At 37.5% G+C, this 18,336-nt stretch overlaps 1 protein-coding gene across 1 annotated transcript; it reads left to right on the plus strand.

Annotated features, from left to right (window-relative positions):
- The first annotated feature begins 192 nt into the window (after positions 1-192).
- On the plus strand, positions 193-11,011 carry LOC126823341 (serine/threonine-protein phosphatase alpha-2 isoform). Its single transcript, XM_050552133.1, has 7 exons — positions 193-399; positions 2,975-3,106; positions 3,515-3,745; positions 6,328-6,432; positions 7,998-8,221; positions 8,921-9,055; positions 10,165-11,011. The coding sequence occupies exons 1-7, from the start codon at positions 345-347 to the stop codon at positions 10,267-10,269; spliced, it is 987 nt and encodes a 328-aa protein (XP_050408090.1). The 5' UTR covers positions 193-344; the 3' UTR covers positions 10,270-11,011.
- Positions 11,012-18,336: the final 7,325 nt, after the last annotated feature.

Raw genomic sequence — 18,336 nt, forward strand, 5'->3', positions numbered from 1 at the left:
TAAATAAATCGTTATAATATCGTGTATTTTATTGACAGTGCAAAAATAAACAATATTTATTTCCGTGTGCACTAAAAACTATATGGTTATAGGGATTACATTTGTCGCTACTTTGTCAAGAAATCGATATTTTTGTAAACTCGATTGACGTAATTGGTAATGTAGTTCGGTAGGTGCTCAGTGCTTTCATGATAAATCCAAATCACTACGCGCATCGAAACGGCCGCCATCTTTGCATCCAGTATCGCAGTCTTTACAGCCACAATTTAAATCTGCGATCATCGGCGTGCAGGCGACCGTATTTACGTGGAAATTAACAAATTTGATTAAAGTGATATACTGTAATGGCTGATGCAGACAAATTAAATATAGATAGTGTAATTGCACGACTATTAGAAGGTAAGTAAAGTGACCTAAAAAAATGTTGCCGTATTTCTCCATTTGACGGCCTTGATTAGATACTTTAAAATATGTCTTAACAAGTGAATAACCGTTGACAAAGGGGCTCACGGATCACTAAAATAAGCGAAGAACTCTAGCTTACGGATAAATTGGGTAATCTATTTCATTTTGATGAGTTAAGATGTCTATTTCGTTAGAGCCAATTCCTACTTTTCATATTTGAGCCAGTTTAGTTCGGCTTCATTTTTGACATCTCAAGGGCTGCAGTTACAGTCTAGTAGCTTGATTAATTAGTGCAAAAACTCCATGACCTCCAGCCTTGTACACTGTAGCATCTTCATGGCTTGCTTGCTTGCTTCATATATTAGTTGAATATAGATTGTGAACAATGGTGTCGTTGCGAGGGGAAAAAGGGGGTACGAGCCCAGGACATCAAATCCATACAAACTAAAGAAAGAACCAGACCCTATTGAGGCTATTCTCTAGTATTAGGCCTAGTTGATCTGATATCCATATACATATAGGGACAATTCTGACATAACACGCTGGTGATTTAGAGTTCGGTATTATTAAGAACTCTCCCGTCAAAAGACAAAACCTAGTAGGCCTAACTCACTTTTTTTTTATCAAAATTGAGTTAGGACCAAATTTGTAGTTACTAGGGTATGTGCTTCCTGTTGTTAGGGTGACCCACCATAAATAAATATCTCCAAATATCTCGACAATTACGCCACAATATTTATATATGCCAAGCCTCAAATCAGTTTCACACAATTATAGTCACTAAATAAACGATCATGTTGTACTTAATAAGCTATGACCATTAATCATCTATAAATAATAGACTGACAACTGGTTCCAAGTGTCGTCCATAACATTCAGACACTTTTGAGTAAAAGATAGGTTATTTGCCCTTGTTTTTAAATTAGTCTCACTTAACCAGTATATCGACCATTCTACGTCTGATTGACAGGTCGGGATATCAAGACTACTTTTTTACGAAACATAACAGAAAGCTAGAACAAGAAATTGAATTTAGATATAAGCACTTTAGACAACTCAACAATTGTAAGAAACTTGTAAAAGTAAAATGAAACTACTGCTAGTATCATGTTCCTGTCTAACCCGCCGAGTGTTTCAGAGATATTATTTGTACTAAACCAAAAGATGCCGCTCTTAACGGTACAGTTAATGATAAAGCAATTTAAAAAATACAACAAACGTAATTTCTAAAGCTGCTGTAATAACCAAGAAGCTAAATTTTACTGCTATTCAAAATCGTCAACAATAGATTTTTTACGGCTGTAATAGTTGATATATTTGTAGAGAATTGCACGGGCCATGGCGACTTATCGACTCAAAGATAGTGCGGGGTAGTCAGAAATCAGTTCGAGACACGCAACTGAAGCGTGCACATTTAGCCGTGTCGAGACCAACTTTCTGTTGAGTGCACGGGTCACCCTACTGTTGTACTAGATATTCCAATCTTTTGATTTTGTAAGCAGTTACACCCATGACACAACCTAGCAACTTCCTTCATTTGCCTAGTATACCACAGCAAAACTCAATAGTCAGATCAATGGATTAGCTGGGGTTTAATATTCATTCATTACGTTTTTCTTTGTTTTCTCAAAATGAGAAAAAGGTGAGTTGCTAGGTTTTGCCTTTTGACAGGAGAACTATGACATAGTCGTACAAAATTTTGTTTTAAAGCAATTTAATTTCTATTATGGTTGTCTATGATCATTGTGCCGGTTGTCTTATTTATCATTAACGAATGGTAAAGTTGATAAGACGAAAACTGTGGCGCTGTGATAAACGATTAGAGATATGTATTAAATTTTGCAGACTAAAGCCCCTCTATGCTGGTACACTACTCAACACTATACAGGACCAAAGCTATAACAATATTTCTTTTGCGCTTATTATTGCCACCTCCGTTAAAAAGGGACGAAAGATTTGACGCCTTTTTGAGAAGATCACAGCGACATTGACTTGAGCAGCGATTGTCCAGATGAGCGAAGCGCCATACTCAAGTACACAATAAATGGCACTGTTTTCTATACAGCCATGTTGGCATGAGACTTTTGACATGAGTGGCAGTTAAATTTGTTGACGACTTTTATGGTTTTCCATTATCTTTGTTTACCAGTCCCACGGGCCAATGGGGAAGATACTTTACCAGTAGGGCTACAATGTTAAAATTTATTAGTATAAAACTGAAAGTCTGTAGAACCCAGTGTACTCCGGATTATGCACGTGCTGCATGTGTACGATGTCATCACGTGGGACTTATCATTTGAGCGTGAACAGTTGCTATGTGAGTTCAACTTTTACTAGAACAAATTTTGACTGCTTAGAGTGCATTACCATCAACTTCGACGCTTTGGTCGTTTGTAACGGTTAAGCGGGACCTTAATCACGCTTTCCAGTATGTGACACAACACTCTGGTAAAAACAGATACCCACTATCAAAGATTATAAATTTGTTTCGCTGGTTACGTGAATTTACAACAGTTTCTATAAGTTTATGTAGGTTCCTGTTTGTAAAATACATAATTTTATATTTCAGTTCGCGGATCAAGACCAGGAAAAAATGTTCAATTAACAGAAGGTGAAATCCGGGGTTTATGCCTGAAGTCAAGAGAAATATTTCTAAGTCAACCAATTTTATTGGAATTGGAAGCACCACTTAAGATATGCGGTAAGTACATTTGTAAATAGAAAATTGTTTAAACTGAAAACAACTCTTGATGTCATAGGATCTCTCCGATATTGAGTAGATTAGAGCGCTTCAGCCATATTATGATTTAATCTAAAACTGGTGATGTCAGGCTAAGCTTCGAACAACCAGTGCCGTACGGTGGTTACAATTAATGCACAAATCTTGTCAAACCTTCAAAGGCAAATACCTTCGTTTGCGATAAAGTAATTTGAATGAAATTTTTCAGTATTCATTTAGCATTATCTATTTCGAACAATTATAGCAAGTATTGCTAGCTCTTTATCTTAATCTTACATAATGTATGTTTAAATTAATAAAGCCGGTTCAGTGACTGTCACAATACATTATACAATTTTTATTTATTTATTTTTTTTATTGATTTATTAGGTGATATACATGGTCAGTATTATGATCTGTTACGGTTGTTTGAATATGGAGGTTTCCCACCAGAGAGCAACTACCTGTTCCTGGGAGATTATGTTGACCGAGGCAAACAATCCTTAGAAACGATATGTTTATTATTAGCTTACAAAATAAAATATCCTGAAAATTTTTTCCTGTTAAGAGGCAACCATGAATGTGCAAGCATCAACAGAATATATGGATTCTATGATGAATGTAAGTATTGACTATTAACAGTTACTTAGGCCAAATCAAAAATATATTCTGATTCTCAGATAATCCTGTGTCACATACAAGCTACATGTACAATGTACATGACCTGTTTTTATTCTAAAAAAATAAATGATCTCATTTTACCACACAGAGAGGAAGTAACTCGCAGTTATGTACCACTGACTCAATTATCAAATATGCAATCCTTATAAATGTTAAAATGTTATTGACAATCATAAATGATACTGGATAATGATACATTCAACAATGTGTTGAGATAAATGTAAATCTATTATCTTGAAACCTGGCACAGAGTTCACAAAGCATTCTCAGACTTTTTCCAAAATTAAAAGATTGTCTATTTGCCCAAACGCGACCGACCCAAAAAAAGCCGCCTAGTCAAATTCTTTTGTCGTTTTTGAAGATTTTTTTTTTTTTTAACAGCATTATTTTTACGCTTGACAATGACACCCAAACGTGAAATAATCGGTCGGGAGATTGAACAGCCACTGTCATGTCTATACATAGTAACACCAAACTCGACGCATGATTTTGTAAAATCTCGTTATTTATCGCGATAGTTATTGTTAAGGAACGGTATGTGTCATGGCAGACAATTACTTTACACTGTCGTCTTCGGTAGTGATAAAAACCGAAAATAAAGTAAAACCAATCGTTTCGAACAAGTTGCAGCGATTTACCATCAGTAAGACATGGTGGGACGTCTTTGATGATGTCACTGTAGTTGATGAAATAGACACGAAGACAACGGACAAAATGGTTGTGACTGTTTCAACTGTTCTCGTTAGGCCTAATAAAAAAGTTAGAGTTTAAGTATTCTTTTGTTTTTGCACTTAGTTCTCAAAGTCTGGTCCTCCCAAAAAAAAAAAAAGAATTTGCCTACCTACCTACCCATACCTAATCATCATGAGTCGGGTTTGGGCAAACTGAAATATTTTTAACCCTGGTCTTAGAGTTAAGAATTTACTCAACTTGTTTCTTATTGATGTATTTGATACATGTATATAAAACAACAAATTTTTTTATGTTGCTTATTGATGTATTTGATACCTGTACATGTACATAAAATTATATTTTAGATAAAATAAGGCGAATAACTTTTGAGTAAATTTTTATGTTAAGCCTGAGAATGCTTAGTGAATTCAGGACCTGATATTTATGGGATGTTAATTAGCCCAGTAGTGATACTTTGATAAAAAAAAAACAACCAAAAAACACCACCTCCCAGATTTTTGAAAGATTGTTTGAAAACCAGGATATATTTTTGTTTGTATTGCCTTATCATTAAGAAAGTAATAAATATGTGCAGACAAGAATAATTTGTCATTAATCATTCTAATTTTTAAAGCAACTGATATCATTTACATTTTACGAATGTACACAAATTGTTTCTTTACCATTTAAGAAAACCCCCCAATAAAAATCAATGGTAAATAATATCCTGGCATTAAGCCAACACTGAAGATGGAATGTTGATATCATCCATTTCAATGTCCATTATTCGCAAGTAACCCACAGCAGTGCCCTACATTTCGCAGAAAGCAGGGGACTATCAGTATGGATGCATATTGTCAGTCATACCTTTTGGGACACAAAATATTGTTCAATAGACAAATGTCTTGCCGATGAGCATAGGTCTAGCACAAAAGTAATTCTATTGGTCGATGCTTTGGGGCACAGTGACTTGAGGTCAGGGAGAACTAATACCTTGGCTAAGTTCGATAATAAACATTTTCTGCTCCAATGAAACGGAATGATAAGCAATTTGATAGTTGACAAAAAGTTCAATTAATTGATATGTCTATTTATTTTGCCTCTAAAATAAATCACGGTTGTGAACGTGTGAATAACAATTAAATCAATACACCACTAGAAAATCAGATGTGGACAGGAAAAAATTAAGGATTTTTTGACAGTGGACTGTTATAAACACAAATACCGTACATGTAGCACAATTACTACATTATTTAAGCCATTTTTTAAAGCGAGGTTTCATAAAGGGTTCCTAACATTATCAAGCAAATGATGAATATAATATACAGAACGTTTAACAATTTGTTTTACTGATTTATTGCGAAAACATTCTTTTAACTTTTTATAAGATGAGTGACCTTTATAAGTTCACATGACACATACAGGTGTCATCACATCACACGTCGATCTTTGGCTCATTAGCCCATGCATTGTTTACGTCACATAAACTGGTTCATGCAGAAAGATGCCTTTTACTCATTTTGTATACCTATTGACATGTACATGTACACTAAATAGGAATTATTTTTACCAAGACATACTTCCAACGTCTTTATTTTTCTAATACTTCAAAAACAATTTAATTTACAGAATGGAAGAAGTTAAGATTTTGAGCTACTTAACTCGGCACCGATGTCATCCCTCTAAGTGATTTAATCGGCGTAGCGAATATTCACTGCTGATCAGTATGAAGGTTTATACATGTATGTTCAAAAACCAACAAACAACTGATTTAACTTTATAAATAAAACATCCGGCTATATTTGAATTTGAACAAGTCGGGTGTTAAAACCTCTCCTGTTTATTTTTAGGTAAAAGACGGTACAACATTAAATTGTGGAAAACATTCACAGATTGTTTTAACTGTTTACCCATTGCTGCCATAATTGACGAGAAGATTTTCTGTTGCCATGGAGGTAATTATCTTATTTCTCTAATCAATCGATTTGAAGCTGTTAGGTGGAGAAAGTACAGCACATAGCAAATATTCCAAGATATCAATTCGCCTGGGTTTTCTCTGGGTCCTCCAGTTTCCTCCTGCTAAATACCACTACGCACAAGTGTAATTTTGAAATAAGACGTAGACCTGACATGACGAGTGGACATTAAACCCCCATCTCTCTTTCTCCATGCTACTTGGTTTAAGCCCAGTTTAGGTCAAATGTAGTAAATTCCTAAGATATGAAAAATTGAGACCGGTTAGTCCCGAAATGTCTTGTCAAGTGGATGTTAAGTCCCATCTCTCACCCTCTCCATACTAACTTGGTTTGAGTCTAGATTAGGTCAAATCTAGTAAATTCCTAAGATGTGTAAAATATGTCACTAGAGATAAAGAGTAAGGTTACATGGAATATATCAATATTTACTGTTAAGATAAACATGTGAATTATTTATTGTTGCCTTGTCTTAACCTACTTCTTGATAATAAGATCAATAGATGTCTTATTGATTATGGAACAATAGGGTATATAGATTGATGGTTAATAATATTATATATAGATTATAACATAACTAATCATGTCTAGTTGATTATTTAATGACAAATCGTGATATATTAAGACGATTACTAATCAGATAATCTGATGTAATATCCTGACATTAATACCAAATATGGTTTAATCCTTATAAGGCATATAGAAGCACTTGCATTGTATATGGTTTATTACTAAATGAAATGAAATGGGATTTATTTTAAAGTCCAATTGTTCTGCGCCGCCTGGCATGTTTATTACAAATAAGGCGTCAGAATATATAGAGCTGAGAATAATCATACTTTTATGTGATCAATAAACAAAGAATTGTAACATGCACAAAAAAAAAGATTAACAATGGCTTTCAGTTGATTGAAAATATTTCTAAAATAACATGTAGTCTGTGTTGAAATAAAATGGGGTTTAATAAAGACAGTGTGCTATAAGGCAAGTTTTGCCCGAACAGCGACGCTACAGACTACTCTTATATCGAATTCCAACTGCCAGGGGATCTTCGCATCTGAACGACTAGATGGTTGTCCTTGTCAGACCATCCGTCCTGCACCACTGACAAGGGGGGAAACCACGCCAGAAAATCCTGATAAACTTTCTTGGGCAAAACTAGGAACGAACCCGCGACCTCCAGACTAGCAAGCCAGAGTCGTACTCACTTAGCCACCGTGGCTCCTTCTGATCAAACAGATCCCTGACAAGGTGTTGTTGTTTGGATGGACAAAAAACCGAGGTCCTGTGTACACATTGCCTTGCACTTAAAAGATCCCTTGGCAGTTGTTTATTTCTACATGTATCTGCCTTTCCTTTCTGTCATTCTCATTTCTTAATATAATCAGTGTTGTCCCATTATTTAAAAATAAGGCGTTGCAACTATATATTTATGTTTTAAAATTACCTTCCAAACTACTTTGTCGAGGTGCTTGTCAAGTTTGGTAACTGTAATAACCTATTCATTAGTTAAGAAAGCCTAATAAATTTGATATTTTTTTTAACAGGATTAAGTCCAGATTTACAATCTATGGAACAGATTAGAAGGATTATGAGACCTACAGATGTACCAGATCAAGGCTTACTATGTGATTTATTATGGTCAGATCCAGATAAAGAAACAATGGGCTGGGGGGAAAATGATAGAGGGGTATCATTTACTTTCGGTGCAGAGGTGGTGGCCAAATTCCTGCACAAGCATGATCTCGATCTTATATGCAGAGCTCATCAGGTAGGTTTGGTTTTGTTCAGTGTATCATTAGTTATTGCAATAAGTAAATAAGCCTCTAACTCAATATCATCCAAAGTCTTCGACAATGAAAACACAAATTATTTGTCAATTTAAATCAACATTGTTGTTGTGATCTTACCAGGAAAAGAGGGGCTTCTGATATCCAATATTTAAGACAAACATTTTACCAGTGGTACCATACAGGAATCGTGTTCCATAACGCTCGAGATTGGTGGGGGATGTCCGAATGGTTAGCACGAGCGCGTTGTATCATAGGGTCTGTCATTCAGTCAACTGGCGTGGGTTCGATTCCCCGGTTGTACGTGACAAGGAGTATGGTCACCTGTCCGACCTCGTGGGTTTTCTCCGGGCCCTCCAGTTTCCTCCCACTGCAAGCGGATTATTGAAATAAAATTGAACCGTATGTTTGTCTCGAATGTTTGGATCCGCCAAACAAAACGAGTACATGTATATATCATGGACAGCATGTTAGTCCCGACAGTCGAGATAAGTTGGACTTTGACAAAATGATAATATACATTATATTGATAATAAATATCCAGTGATAGTTTGACCCAGCAGTAGTTTTTGCAGGTCCAGGTTCTAAAGTGTTCAAAGCACCAATTTTGATTTCATCATTTAAACTGTTTTACCAATGAAATGAACAGTTAAAATAATAAAATTTATTTATTACTTCAGGTAGTAGAAGATGGTTATGAATTCTTTGCCAAACGACAATTGGTTACATTATTTTCGGCTCCTAATTATTGTGGAGAATTTGACAATGCTGGAGCAATGATGAGTGTTGATGAAACGTTAATGTGCTCTTTCCAGGTAGGTTTATGTGGAGTTTGGGGAGTGAAGTTTGAAGTCTTCTATAACTTTTACGCATTTACCATAAGTTCTTGGTTTAACCCCCTTGTAGACCTTCAAACTTGCCCATAATTTCACAGGATGGAAAGTCGGGTCAGGAAAGGTGTTTGGGGATTGAAGTCTTCTATGACTTTTGCGCACTTACAATTTCGGGGTTAACCCCCTTGTAGACTGAAACTTGCCCATAGTTTCATGGGACAGAAAATCAAACAAGGAAATGTGTTCTCATTCAGATGCAACGGAAAACCAAGGTCTACGTAAACGGACAACTTTTGGAATTCAATAGGTAGAGGCTTTGGCTTGCTAACCTGGAGGTGCCATGTTCTATCCGGGTGTTGGCAGAGAAAGTACCTCAGAATTTTCTGGCGTGGTTTACCCTTGTCAGTGGTGCCAAGAGACATGTAGTTTTTTGGATGGTACAAAAAAGGTCATGTGTACACGGTGTGCCCATTTGGAATTCAAAACGAGAGGAACTAGAGGTAGTGGTGCTATCTGGGCAAAATTTCCCTCCGTAGCACACCCTGTATCGTGTATGCCAGTCTTCATTAGCTAGTCGGTGTAGGACGTTTAAACTTCCATTTCATTAAGCATTATGTAAGAGCTAAATTTGCCTGTTGCATATTTCCTTAGACCTTAAATGTTATATCAATTATTAGACATTAACTTATCCAGACCATAATCAACTCTCAATGCCATTGCTAGCCTGTGCTATTTAGCGGATTGGAATACATTTTTTGAAAAAAAAAACTTATCTAGACCATAATCAACTCTCGATGCTATCGCTAGCCTGTGATATTTAGTGAATTGGAATACATTTTTTGAAAATTAATTAAATGTAAAAAATGGATAATCGAGACTTTATTGTACAGACTTAAGTAATGATGATCGAGGCTAGCCTAAAATTCAAAAGCTAATATCTTGGTTCAGAGTTGAGCAATTTGACTGAAATTTCAGCATATACTATTTACCTTAACTGTTTTTTAAACTATTATAGCAAAAACTGTCAACTCTTTATCTAATCTCCCATAATGCCCCTTCAAAGAGTACTGAATTTAATTTTTGTTTTACAGATCTTGAAACCAGCCGACAAAAAGAAATTCCCATACGGAGGATTAACAGCAGGCAGGCCTGTGACACCTCCGCGAGGAAACACGAAGGCTAAAGGAAAGATGTAGTGCATATCACAAATTTTAGGAAATAAGGATCGTTACTCTAGTTGTAATGATTGAAATTTTAAAGGAAGTGAAAAAAAAAAATAATTCTTGCTCTTGCTCATACAGACTCTGGGCATACATAGCAGACATGATGTCCTATAAAAACTATAGACTTGTAAATAATTTGTTATCGATAAATTTATATATTATGTACTTTTTGTGTGTGTACGTACATTAACGACAAAATAACTACACATGTCACCCGTAATATTCAGTGCTGTATAAAGATGTCAATTGTAAATGTTCTCTGGAGGTGACATGAAATTGAACTCTGAAAAAAAAAAAAATTACAAAAGTATCAAATTAAATTGAAGGTATTTGTAAATATATTTGTTGTATTCCCCCTTCTTCCCCAAACCCCCCTTCCCTTCAGCTGCTTCACTGATCAAAAATGTCTGCTACTGTATTGTACAATAACATTCTGTTCGTTTTCCTTTCAAAACATTCAAATTATTTTTTAACATGGCAAATTTGTATGCAAGTCATTTTCATTTTAACACAATATTGTAGTATATGTATTTGTATCATATTAAATAAATTGACTGTAGATATTAAATAATGTGGACATTTATAAAATAATTTTATAATAAGCCCCGAAGAACCCACACCCATGAATCTGGCACTCCTTCCCCTCAAGTCAGTGTGTCCATAATTATTATTCTTTATTTGTATGGTGACTGTAAATAAACAAAAAATATCTGTTGCTTCTGTTTGTGTCTGGGATGGGATGGGGGCACTTATCAAAGGGAGATAACTCTGGAAATATTAGTATGCCGACCACCATTGATTTCCATGTAAATTCTTGTCTCTTTGCAAGGCTCCAATCGTTTTGTTGGATAACTCTGGAAATATTAGAGGCAAACTACCATCATCTCTATTGACCTTGTTCATTCTTGTCCGTTTGCCTGGCTTCAATCTTTTTAGATAGAAGTACCCTAATAGTATTCATGTAGCTGTCGAGCATATCTTCGGTGGGATATCCTTCTGCCTATAAAATAATAAATATAATCAAGAATGTGGCAGAAGATATCAATTGTCTTGCACGAGACCATAAATCGGTGGACACACTAACCTAATGATTCGGCCGAATCAATCGGCGTCGAAATTCGCCTAGTGTGTCCACTGTCATTCGGCCGAATCAAACAGGTTTGATATATTCGGCCGAATTAGATTCGCCTGGTGTGTCCGCTTCGCCGAAACATTCGGCCGAATGTAGAATTATATAAGCCAATCACCACTCATATCGAGAAGTCACGTGATAGTTTGAAGACATAGACGTCGCCATGTTTAATCATGTGACATGAAAGGTGATGCAATCGACCGGTTAATCGGGCGAAGCATTCGGCTAGTGTGTCCACCCATTCGGCCGAATAAAATTCGGCTAATGTGTCCACTGCTTTACACTCACGACAGACACTATCCAGCATGTGCATTTCAATGAAATACGTCGTGCGTGTCCAATATTTCAACAAGTATATCTTGGCACGTTGCACGTACCATTATTGGAAATAATGGTACACCAACATCAAGTTTCGTTTCCAGACCAAGAAGTCAAGGCCTATGAATGTAAGGGACTACATCTGAGATGGGGAACTTAATTGGTGGTCTCCAACCGTAGATAATTTAAAGGACATTACTACTTGACAAAACGGTGCAGACAAACTGGATGGGATACCCTTGTTTTCTCATTAACAACCACGTGTATGAATTTTGGTGGTGGACAAATTAATACTCCGACTCCGGTATTGCCATTTTCTGACAGGAGAACTTTACACGAAGTTGTAAAACCTGGGGCTTTATTTTAAGAATCTTTCCATTGGTTAAAAACTAAAAATTTGAATTCCCAGCCAATTAATATGCTGGATTCTTAAAAATGTTTTCACTTTTTCTTAATACGGCCCCTGTTCTTAAAATTACTTTCATACGGTAAATAAAATGAAATGGTGTTTAACGTTCTACTCTTATATCGAATTCCAACTGTCAAGGGATCTTTTACGTGCACGCTGATGTGTACACGGGACCTCGGTTTTTTCGTCTCATCCGAATTACTAGGGATCTTTTACGTGCACGCCTATGTGTACACGGGACCTCGGTTTTTCGTATCATCCGAATGACTAGACAGTTGTCCTTGTCAGGCCCTCCGTCCTGCATTCATACGATAAACGATTCAAATTACTTTCATACGGTACATAAAACGATTCTAATTATGTGACGAGATGAAATAAATGGAAGTTGAAAGTAGGCTATATCAGAGGCGCAGATCGCCAAAAAATAGGGGGGTTCTGGGGTCCTCCCCCTAAATTTTTTGAAAACTAGACGCTCTAAAACGCACCCTGTGGGTATTTTCAGCATCATTTTCTGGCAAACAATTCTGATCACTGAGGATACGAAATCTAATCTAAAGACAATTCTTCAAGCCACCGTTCATACGGTACATAAAACGATTCTAATTTTGTGACGAGATGAAATAAATGGAAGTTGAAAGTAGTATATTAACCCATCCTTGTAGTGTGACCTGAATGTATTTCTAGTTTAAATATCCCACTCCTACATAAAAACTGGATAATATCCGGTTTAAATCCGGTCTCCTGATGAGTCGTAGTCCAGTCACAGCTCTAATGTTTATTGATTGACGCACGCTTTTAAAGCGAGTATTTTAACTTTAAAGCTGAACCCCGATTACAAAAGTACAGAAATAATTAAATAAAAAAAAATTACCGCCCTACATAATTGCCATACTTGTTTTCAATTTTTAGAACATGCATGGCGATTGTACGGCGCACGAAAACAGAGGCAGGCCACGCCCACATCCAGTATACACCCTTTCAACCACACTGTCCGCATCCGGCTGGCAATTTTTCAGCTACCAATTACCTCCTGACTGATGTGTTTTCATTATCGGTATGTCTATCTCTATGCCGACCTGAATTCCAACCATCCAATCGGGCAGTTTAAGCTGTTTTCACAAATAATAATCGATGCCCGAAAAATGTCGCACAAAGTAGAGTGGCCCCAGGTAAAATGTTCTGCTCCTAAACTGGGCTAATGAAAACGGGCATACGCCATACAGTGTCCTATGATGGAAATTTTGCCCAGGCAGTGGCACTACGGCCTACTCTTATATCGAATTCCAACTGCCAAGGGGTCTTTTACGTGCACGCCAATGTGTACACGGGACCTCGGTTTTTCGTCCCATCCGAACGACTAGACAGCGGTCCTTGTCAGGCCCTCCGACCTGCATCACTGACAAGGGGAAATCACGCCGGAAAATCTGGATGAACTTTCTCGGCCAATGCAGGGATCGAACACCCGACCTCCAGGCTAGCGAGCCAGCGTCTTACCCACTTAGCCACGTGATCCCCGGCCCCAGATAAAAAGTTTTAATCCAGCCAATTCAATACAAATTCGTGGTATTCAATTAAAAGAAAAGTAAAAATAGTGATTTGTTAGATTACTCGGACACTTGATTTTGCCAACTAGATGAAATGTTAATTTTTGTTTTCACTTTACCCGAAAGTTAGAACCATCTATTCCAGCATTGATGTTGATGGATGGAGTGTCTGACAAAGCGTCTGGTTGTTCGGATGTCAAAGAAAATCGAGGCCACGTGTATACCAGTGCAGAACAGTTACCCCTTGCCAGATATGATGTAGACAGTAACACCAACCCCCCCCCCCCCCCCCCCCGGCAAGACAATCCGGTGCTAAATAATAAGGCCAGCTCAATTTTTCGTCATAAGTCACGAGATGTAAACAGGGCTGGCGCTAATCCCAACCCTAACCCAACCTTGGACCTAGCCCCAATGCTTACCCTAATCCTAAACTACAATCTCGCCAACAATCACGTTCCCTAACCTTATTTACATATCAGCGACCTTGACAAAAATTGAGCTGGCCTTAACAAATAGATTTAGCCAAGAAAATCCCCTCATAGCGTAATATCAATTTTGGATTCTGAAGAAACAACGTAAAACCATGCCAGATACCACCTTTTGACCCAGTAGAGAGAATTAATTTATAGTGTCAAATATTGTTCATGTCTACTCCGGACATCTTTGGCTGTAATCAATTGAGAGATTATCCAGGATATTATTTAGGATTTAGAATTTAAAATAAAAGTAGGAAAATAAAGACAGATTTAATAAATAATAGAAATAGGAGAAGGGTTGTCCTAGACAAATGGTCGTCATGCAGGGAAACACAAACCACTTGTTTCGTGACCACTGTCAATAAATAAACCGTTTCATTTCAGATTTTCGAATATTTATTGGACTATTATTTCCGTATTCCCTGTATTTAGAAATCTCTTTAAGTTGTTTTTACCGTTATTCGGGATTAACTCGCATTAAGATACACATAGGACCGAATGCCTCCATATCGTAAAACAACAGGCTTTCCTGTTCTGTCACTTTGATTTTAAAATGGGCTCAACTCTTGCTAAATGTAAACAATAAAGCCCAGCCACACTAGCGATTTTTTCGCTTGTTTGCCAAACAAAACAATTGCTCCGCAAGAGATTCGGTGACAAAGTATGGCTCGTCAGTAGAATCTCAGGGAAAAATAGAAGGTAAGGATTCCAAAATAGCCTTAGAACAGAGGTGGGGAAAAGGGATATTTTCATACTGCAGCTTTATAGGGACGGTTAGGAACGGTCAAAGAACAGAGTCCGACCAGAGACCGTTCCTAATATCACGATTCATGCTACGATTGAAATCGTAGTTTTAATCGTGGAGTAATCATGGTGATCCTATCAGGTCTTATCACATATTGAGGTCAGTCGTAGCAATCGTATTGACCGTATCGAAACGTATCCGAAGGTATCTGCACGTACCAGATCGTGGACTCAATAGAGACTTTTGGCAAGCGTAATTTCCTGGTCCGTATCGCGTATCCGTATGGATTCTGCGTGTGACGTCATCAATGTCTGTGTATTTCTCATACGTGATACGGCACACGGATACGGCAGCACGTATGGAACGGCTTTCATACGGAAATGGTCCGTATAACACTGTCGTCTTTTTACCGTCGTTTTTGCTACTTTTAGACGCTGAAATGTTGCATCATAGCGTTTTTATGAATCTGTGTGTATCCTAGAACACGAAGGTGTATATTTGATGTGATTTTAACAGTGATAACGACTGGAATTTAATCATCATTTTTGATGGGTTGTTCTCGGAATTTCCATATTTTTCCCGCCTGTCTGCATACTGGTTGATCTACGGGCTAAACTTTCTGAAATGATACATTAGTGAAACCAAAAATTTCTAAAATCTGCCAAAACTCTAAAACTACATTGACGCAACGTATCACGTATACGATACGGATACGGGATACGGATGGGAAAAATCCGCTTGCCAAAAGTCTCTAATAGGGACAACCCTATTGTAACGCATCGCACGACTGTGGGAAGCTAGCATAAAGGAATAAGGCTCGTCGCTCTCAAATAAATAGGAGTGGCTGTGGCCCCTTGAGCAAGGAGGAACTGGCTCCCTAACCATGAAGTCTACGTTTCGATCCTGTTGTTGGACGATAAATTTCCCTGGGATTTTCCTGGGTTGTTTCCCTTGTCAGTGGTGCCATTGTTTTGTTTGACCAATAGGCACCAACTGACATATCATGTGATCTAAAGACATTGGCACTGACATAACCAGCTTTTCATCCATAGGCGCCTCTAATTTGGCAGTCACAGATCAGGGGGTTGATTGGTTAGTCAAGTGGTTAACGCGTGCGCGTGAAATCACAAGTTCTGTCATTGAGTCAAGGGGCGTGGTTTCCATTCCCCACTTGATTGTGACAAGAAGTAGGGTCGCCTGATAAACCTCGTAAGTTTCTTCTGGTCATTCGGTTTCCTCCCACTGCTAAAGATCCCAACGCGCAAACGAATTATTGAAATAAAATTGAACCAAATATTATTCTCTTATATCGAATGCCATTGCCCAAGGGTTCTTTTGCGTGTCAACCCTCTGTCTCTCACAGACCAGCGATGGCAATTATCCTAGCTTGGTCGCCGGGGAGACATTCCTCACGGGGTCAATCACTTTGAATTGCACATGACGTCAGAATTTTTGGACCAAATCCTGTCAGTGTCGCTAAAAGTAAACCATTATCTCGTTTATGAACGCGAGATTTCGTTTTGTGAGTAATGTTTCCCTTGTGCAAAATTTAATTATCCCTAATCAGTCGTCTGCAAAGTTCGTGCAAGCGCACACACGTCGTTGTGATTTCAGCAGCGTTCACTGTTGGTTACCCAGCAATCACTCATTACTTCACGAAGCGAGGGGAAAATATCGGTCGTGTGTACCGGGCTTAAGTTGCAAATATTTCTGCATGTAACCGAATATCAGTCTATTCAACCAATTTGATTCCTTTTAGAGGTGACTTCCGTTTAACATAGTTTAATCCGGAAGTTTATTTATGGAAATATGTAGGCCTACTTATCGGTGTAGCCTATAACACTGTTTTAAAAATGAGTTGTTTAAAGAGAGAGCGCGAGAGAGAGAGAGCACTTAAGAGAACACTTGCGAAATAAGAGGCGGGGTTTAACGTCCACTCGACACAAACTAGGTTATTTTGGGACTAACATATAGTTCAATTTTATTTCAAAATTCGCATTCACGTATGGGTCTTTAGTTGTGGGAGGAAACCCCATTCCAGACAACCCGGAGAAAATCCTACTCCTTGTCACGTACAAGCGAGGAATCGAAAGAATTGTTTAAAGGGACAATAGGTCTATAGATGTAAGCTAAAATAATTAATTGTCATTAAACAGCGGTTAATATTTGATTGGAATATCTCAAGCTACCCTTGTCCGTAAGTCGCTCTCTATATCAGCATCCTTGTGCTGCGGTGTACCCCAAGGTTCAGTCTTTAGTCCCATATTATTTTGTATGGTCACAAAACCAATTGGAAACCTATTATATCGACATTATAAGAATCGCTATTTTTACGCAGATAATTCCCAGGCCCTTGGTTCACAAACCATTCTCAGACTAAAGTTAAGAATTTACTCAAAATTGTTCGTCTTATTGTAACTAAAATATAGCGCTTTATAAAACTATGTTGTTTTAATGGATCAAATACATCAATAAGAAACTATGTGAAAGGTGTTGTGTTTCTGGATCAAAGATATTTCTCATAAACAGTGATTGAAAGTTGAGTAAATTTTTAACTTAAGTCTTTTTTTGCCTTGTGAACTCGAGGCCAGATCATTGACCTAACCTGCACTAATATTGAAGCATATATGGGGGGGGGGGTGGATGGCGGAATGGTTAGCAGGTGCGCGTTGCATCATAAGGTCTGTCATTTTTAGTCAACTGGCGTGGCTTCTATTTCCCGGTTCGCCTGTTCAACCTCGTGGGTTTTCTCTGGGTTCTCCGGTTTTCTCCCACTGCTAAAGACCCATACGTGCAAGCGAATTATTGAAATAAAATAGAACCATTATGTTAATACCGAAATGACCCAGCCTCTCTCTCTCTCTCTCGCTCTCTCTCTCTCTATCTTAAATCATGGAGTTATCTCCCTGTTTGTATTCAACTCATGAAATCGCGACCTTTATAGAGCGTGCTATCTATACAGTGGTTCCCAACCTTTTACTAGGCACTACTAGTGGAAACTTTAGAACTGTTTATAAATCTCCAATCATCTCTAGTCTCAGATTGACTAAAGACGGTCACGTGGTATAAAGGCAATGTCTCCAATTGGAAAACACTAACAAGAAGGACATGACAGTAAAGGCTTAATGCCACTCTTGTTGTAACTGAATAATATGTCCCAATCTTTATTCTGGTCAACAAATTGTACTATTTTACAATATTCCAATTAATTGGTGATACAAATTTCATCTTAACACACCTAATTTAAACAATTGGAAAAATTCAACTAAATGATTTGAAAATCCTAACGTAAATCTTTTCAAATGTGACTTGGATTTAAAAATATTTTCGAACCCTTTGGACAAGTAAAATAGGATGTAATGGATAATTTACACAACAGACATAGGCGTAGGAGCCGGGGGGGCAGAGGGGGCAAT

Source organism: Patella vulgata, chromosome 6 (assembly GCF_932274485.2).
Source record: "Patella vulgata chromosome 6, xgPatVulg1.2, whole genome shotgun sequence".
Lineage (NCBI taxonomy): Eukaryota > Metazoa > Mollusca > Gastropoda > Patellidae > Patella > Patella vulgata.

Excerpts from the sequence above, each read along its gene's own strand:
- LOC126823341 (XM_050552133.1), top strand. The coding sequence starts at position 345 with ATGGCTGATGCAGACAAATTAAATATAGATAGTGTAATTGCACGACTA. Across the intron at positions 400-2,974 it reads AATTGCACGACTATTAGAAG|TTCGCGGATCAAGACCAGGA; the intron begins GTAAGTAAAGTG and ends TTTATATTTCAG. Across the intron at positions 3,107-3,514 it reads AGCACCACTTAAGATATGCG|GTGATATACATGGTCAGTAT; the intron begins GTAAGTACATTT and ends TTGATTTATTAG.